Here is a 6,000-nt window from a genome sequence, read left to right as displayed (position 1 = left end):
GGCATTAGTTAACAAAAGAAATATCAATCTCAGATTTAAAATGAACTATTAATCTGAAGAAATATCAATCTCAGATTTAAAATTAACTATTAATCTGAAGAAATATCAATCTCAGATTTAAAATTAACTATTAATCTGGCATCAATTGCCACTGGCACAAAGAAAATTCCAATTTTTTTACTATCTGAAAGCTCTTTAATTGATTCTGTATGCATGAAATAATGGTTTATTCATTGAAAGTAGTCACTATGTGATTTAAGGCACAACTGTCAGTGAGTTACCGACACATTCATTAGCAACATATTTTAATATTTGTGGGATGGGGAGAGGAAGTTGACAGTTTTTTTTAAATTGATGGTTTACAATAATATAATTGTACAAAGCCAGTGGGCAATTTTTAACATTGAATCTAAATAAAACATTAAGAGTAATGCACAGCCTGTCCCATATAGTGAATGCTAACTCAAACAACACATGTCATGCAAGGATAACACAGTGGCACTTTATAAAATACATTATTGTTGTTAACATCAGGTACGTTAATATTGTTAATGTAAAAGCAAAAAAAGAAAGCAGAACTCAACATTGCTCAGCATAACGTTACTTCTCTCTTCCATTTTTTCTGTTAGCAATTGGGTTTGAAGCTGTGAGCAGCCATTATAAACAACAAAACATTAACTAGAATCTTTCTTGGCCCCTAGGGAGTTGTTGGCATATCGCTCTCAGGTGATGACTGTGGGTCCTCTCCTGCCTGTTCGATCATGGATCTGAGACAGCTTGAGTGCGATGGCGATCAGCGGACCCAGTACAACCTGTGGAAGTAAAACAGAAACTACTGTTGACCAGGATCCTTTCTGAAAGTATCTAATACTAATTCAATCACAGGAACAGGAGGAGACCATTCAGCACCGCTAGACTGTTCTGTCATTCAATCAGATCATGGCTGAGAAGGACATAAGACTACAAGATGTAGGAGCAAAAGTAAGCCATTCAGCCCATCGAGTCTGCTCCACCATACAATGAGATTATAGCTGCTCTGATAATTAGCGTCAGATATAGAGTCACTGAATCATACAGCACGGAAACAGACCTTATGGTCAAACCAGTCCATGCTGACCACAATCCCAAACTAAATTTGGCCCACTTTCTGCACTTGGCCCAAATCATTCCAAGTATTTCTTGTTCATGTACTTATCTAAATGACTTCCAAATGTTGTAACTGTACCCATATCCACCACCTCCTCTGGAAGTTCATCACATACACGAAGCACTCTCAGCATAAAAAATCTTTCTCCTCTCACCTTAAAATATGTCCCCCAGTCTTGAAATCCCACACCCTACAGAAAAGACAACTGCCATTCACCTCATCTATACCTCGCATGGTTTTGTAAACCCCTGTAAGGTCACCTCTCAACCTGCTACTCTCCAGCGGAAAATTATCCCAGCCAATCCAGCCTCTCCTTTATAACTTAAACCTTCCTTTCCCTGCAGCATCTTGGTAAATCTTTTCTGAACCCTATTCAGCTTAATAGTATCCTGTCTATAAGAGGGAGACCAGAGCTGGACTCCACATTATCCCCATGATCCTTGATTCCCTTACTGATTCAAATTTACCCATCTCAGCTTTGATAATACTTAACGACCCAGTCTTGACAACCCTCTATGGTAATGAACTCTACAGATTGATTACAATTACTGACAGTACTTACCTTCAGTCTGTCCTCAGCCCCAGGTCCAATCTCCATCTGATCTCCTTGGTTCCTAACACACTTGTTGCAACAAAAATCTATCAAACTCAGTTTGGAAATTTTCAACTGACACCACGCCCCTCCCCCTTCAACATCATCCAATGGGAAAGAATTCCAGATTTCCAAGCGCCTTTGATGAAGAAGTATTTCCTCATATCATCCCTGACTGGTTTGGTTCTAATTTAAAGGTTCTTTGTTCTGGACTTCCCCATCAGAGGAAGTAGTTTCTATTGACCCTATCAATTTGTTTAATTAACTTCAACATTTTATTCTTCTACATTTGAAAAGGATACAAACTAGCTTCTGCAAGCCATTCTCAAACTTTCAAGCCTTTAGCCCTGAATTGTTATGAAGAATCTATGTTGCACCACTTTCTGGACCAAGTACATACTTCTCATTTAAAGGATAGGGCCATTTCTAAAACACATTGAGAATCAATTTTAAGATCCATTCTTTAAAAAAATCACTCTTGGCAGCACAATGAAGACCTACAAAAACTTTCATTTATGTAACACTATTAATGTCACAAAGTGTCCCAAGGCATTCCACATAACTGCTATGAAACAAAGTCTGGCACAAAGATACCCAAAGGAATAAAAAAGCAGGTGATCAAAAGCTTTCAAGAAGAGTCTTAAGACGAGCACACTGAAGTACTGACAAAAAGAATTAGGGAGGGAATTCCAGAGCTTGGGGCCTAGGGTAAATTCAAGGCACTTGCACCAAAGTTTAGGGTCTTGGCCTATACAAGAATGCATGCCTCCCCAGGTGAACTGTTAGCCTGGTGCTCCTCTGTCCTACTTCTGCACTCAATCAACTTTTGAGAACGGATACAGTAAAGTGGTCTCGCTTATATAAGTGCAAACAATTGCCAAACTTATTGATAGTGGCTAGTTGCAGTCTGCCCTCATCTCGCGCTGCAGTCTCAGCCTCCATGAATCCCACTGCCCTGCTTCAGCAGCACGGGGCTCTCTCAGTACTGTGTAAGTTTGTCTGCTCCACCACAACACCTCTTGTGGGGCCTCAATAAGTGTCACAAGACAAGCGAACAGGACTAGCTTTTCCATAACCATGGCCTGAGGCACAGCCTCTGAGTGCATCTCGGATAGAAACTAACTGATGTATTCTGCATTAGTTTAATATTAATAAATATCGTACGTTTAAACTTCTTAGCAGGTTTATTTCAGTAGAAAAGAAGAAAAACATATTATGATACTGATTGCACATAACATCCTTAGAAACAAAAAACTGCAGATGTTGGAATCCAAGGTAGAAAAACAGGAAGCTGGAAGAACACAGCAGGCCAGGGAGTGCCTGGAGAAAAGGAGCAGTCGACGTTTCAGGTATTACACTTGCTCAGGGCTGGATGTGGGGGTAGGGGTAGCTGCAGATAAAGAGGAGGGGGCGGGTGGATGTGGAATGGTGGTGATAGGTGGACACTGGTAGAATGTATGACCTGGTTGGTTGATGGCAGAGATGAATCCAGCTGGTGGCTGGAAGGGAGGGTCAGAAGGTGGAATGGAAGGGAGGAGTTGGGGCTGGAGAGGGAGCTGAGGATGGATGGGAAGGTTATTTGAAATTGGAGAACTTAGTGTTGAGTCCTCCGGGCTGTAGTGGGCCCAGGCAGAAGATAAGCTGTTGTTCTTCAAGTTTGCATTCCAAGTCACTGCGACACTGGAGGAGGCCGAGGACGGGGGCAGTGGAGTGGGGAGTTGAAATAGGCAGTGACCAGGAGGTTAGGTTGGTTGTTAAAGGCCAAGCAAAGATGTTCAACAAAATGATCACTTAGTCTACGTTTGGTTTCACAGACGTAGAGAAGACCACATTGGGAGCACTGGATGCAATAGACTGGGTTGGGAGAGATGCAGGTGAAGCTCTGTATCACTTGGAAGGGCTGTTTACGGCCTTGAATGGAGGTGAGGGAGTCAGTGTGTAGGCAAGCGTTGTATCTTTTACAGCTACGGGGAAGGTACTGGGTGGGTTGGAGTGGTTGGTGGTGAGTGTGGCTTGAACTAGGGAGTGACAAAGGGAATGGTCCTTGCAGACGGCAGAGAGGAATGGGGAGTGGAAGATGTTTTGGACGGTGCGGTCTAATTCGAGTGGGCAGAAGTGTTTGAAGATGATATGTTGAATATGGAAGCTGGTGGGGTGGAAAGTGAGGTCAAGGGGGGCCCTATCTTCATTATGGGTGGAGGAGGGGGTGTGCTTTAGAACTGTGGAGCGGGCAATGGAGGAGGTGTGGTGGAGGGCTGTCTGGATGACAGAGGTGAGGGGAAAGAGCATTGCTTGAAAAAGGTGGACATCTGGGATGCTTGGGAGTGGAACATCTCCTCATCAAAGCAGATGCAATGGAGACAGCAGAACTGGGAAAACGGGATGGAGTTTTTAAGGGATACAGGGTGGGAGGAGATGTAGTCTAGGTAGCTATGGGAGTCTGTGGGTTTATAATGTATGTCAACTGTCACCAGAAATGGAAACGGAGAGGTCAAGAAAGGGGAGTCTGAGATAGACCAAGTGAATTTGCGGGCGGGGTGGAAGTTGTTAGTGAAGTTGATGAACTGCTCTGGTTCAGCCTGGGTGCGGGATGCAGCACCGAAGCAGTTGTCGATGTAACGGCAGAAGAGTTGGGGAACAGTACCGGTGTACGTACTGAAGCAGGACCGTGTGACATAACCTACAAACAGTCAGGCATAGCTGGGACCTATGCAAGTGCCCATGGCAACACCGTGGATGTGGAAAAAGTGGGGAGAATCGAAGGAAAAGCTATTGAGGGTAACGACTAGCTCGGTGAGGCGGAGAAGGGTATTGGTGGGGTGGGGCGACTGGATGGGTCTGTTGAAGAGGAAAATACTGAGGGCCTGTAGACCATCCTTGTGGGGTATGGACGTGTACAGGGATTGAACGTCCACAGTAAAAATGAAGTGCTGGTTGGTCGATGGCAGGGATGAACCCAGATGGTGGCTGGAAGGGAGGGTCAGAAGGTGGAATGGAAGGGAGGAGTTGGGGCTGGAGAGGGTGGAGGAGGAGGAATGGTGTTGAGGTAGGAAGAGATGAGTTCAGTGGGGCAGGAGCTATGGAGATGATGGTCGGCCGGGGTAGTTGGGCTTGAGGATCTTGGGGTAGAACTGGGCAGTGCTGTGTTCTGGGGCTATAAGGCTGGAGGTGGCACAGGGGAGGTCACAGGAAGTGATGAGATCACAGACAGTGTGGGAGATGGCAGCTTGATGGGCCATGGTGGGGTCATGGTAAAGGGGGAGGTAGAACATGGTGTCGGAGAATTGGCTTTTGGCCTCTGCAATATACAGGTCCATCCTCCAGACCACCGCATCCCTTGATATTACATATATATCAGCAAATGTATTAATGTGTAATATTGCTAATATGATATGATATTTTACTGTGTTATCTTGAAACAATATTGTTTCAAGATTGTAAATTGTAAAAGGATGGATCAGCAATAAAATTAGCATCACAGTCTGACTCCACACTGCCCTCCTCAGGTTGCATGGTGGTATTGTCAAGGCTGTAGACATATATAGGAAAGCTTTGGATCGAGGGACAGCTTATTCTGTTGATGTTGATTCTCACCAACTCTGTCTCCCAAAGTGTGATATATCATCGCCATGGGTGAATCTCTAGAAGCCACAAAGTGATGAATGTGTCCGGGGGAAATAAAGGAGAGAAAGACTTTTAAGAGAGAAAGATTTATAAGGTGCTTTTCATAATGACTCAAAGCAAAATCCTGTAGATACTGGAAAACTGAAATTTAAAAAAAAGTATTGGAGAAACTCAGCAGGTCTGGCCTCATCTGTGGGGAGAGAAACAGAGTTTAATATTGAGTTTGATCTACTGTTATGAAGAAAAGTCTATTCAGACTTGAAATGTTAACTCTTTCTCCACTGGTGCTATCAGACCTGCTGAACTTCTCCTGCAATTTGATAGATTGCAGAATGCCTAGTGTGTGGAAGCAGGCCCTTTGGCCTAACAAGTGCACACTGACCCTCAAAACATCTCACCCAGACCCATCCCCCTAATCCACACATCCCTGAACACTATGTGCAACTTAGCATGGCCTATCCACCTAAACTGCACATCTTTGGAATATGGGAGGAAATCAGAACATCCAGAGGAAACCCATGCAGACAAAGGGAGAATGTTCAAACGTCACATGCACAGTTGCCCAAGGGTGGGATTGAACCCAGGTCCCTAGCACTGTGAGGCAGCAATGCTAACCACTGAGCCACCATACCACATG

At 44.2% G+C, this 6,000-nt stretch overlaps 1 protein-coding gene across 1 annotated transcript in view; it reads right to left on the bottom strand.

Annotated features, from left to right (window-relative positions):
• Nucleotides 1–288: 288 nt before the first annotated feature.
• pgm5 (phosphoglucomutase 5) overlaps nucleotides 289–6,000 on the bottom strand; it is a 294,643-nt gene continuing 288,931 nt past the window's right edge. Inside the window, exon 11 of the mRNA XM_048527372.2 lies at nucleotides 289–812. Within this exon, the coding sequence (XP_048383329.1) occupies nucleotides 723–812 (90 nt within the window). The 3' untranslated portion in view covers nucleotides 289–722. The remainder of the gene's footprint in view (nucleotides 813–6,000) is intronic.

The sequence above is a fragment of the Stegostoma tigrinum genome, chromosome 3 (assembly GCF_030684315.1).
Source record: "Stegostoma tigrinum isolate sSteTig4 chromosome 3, sSteTig4.hap1, whole genome shotgun sequence".
Classification (NCBI taxonomy): domain Eukaryota; kingdom Metazoa; phylum Chordata; class Chondrichthyes; order Orectolobiformes; family Stegostomatidae; genus Stegostoma; species Stegostoma tigrinum.
The sequence above is the reverse complement of the archived record's forward strand: the minus strand, read 5'-3'. Positions and strand labels throughout refer to the sequence as shown.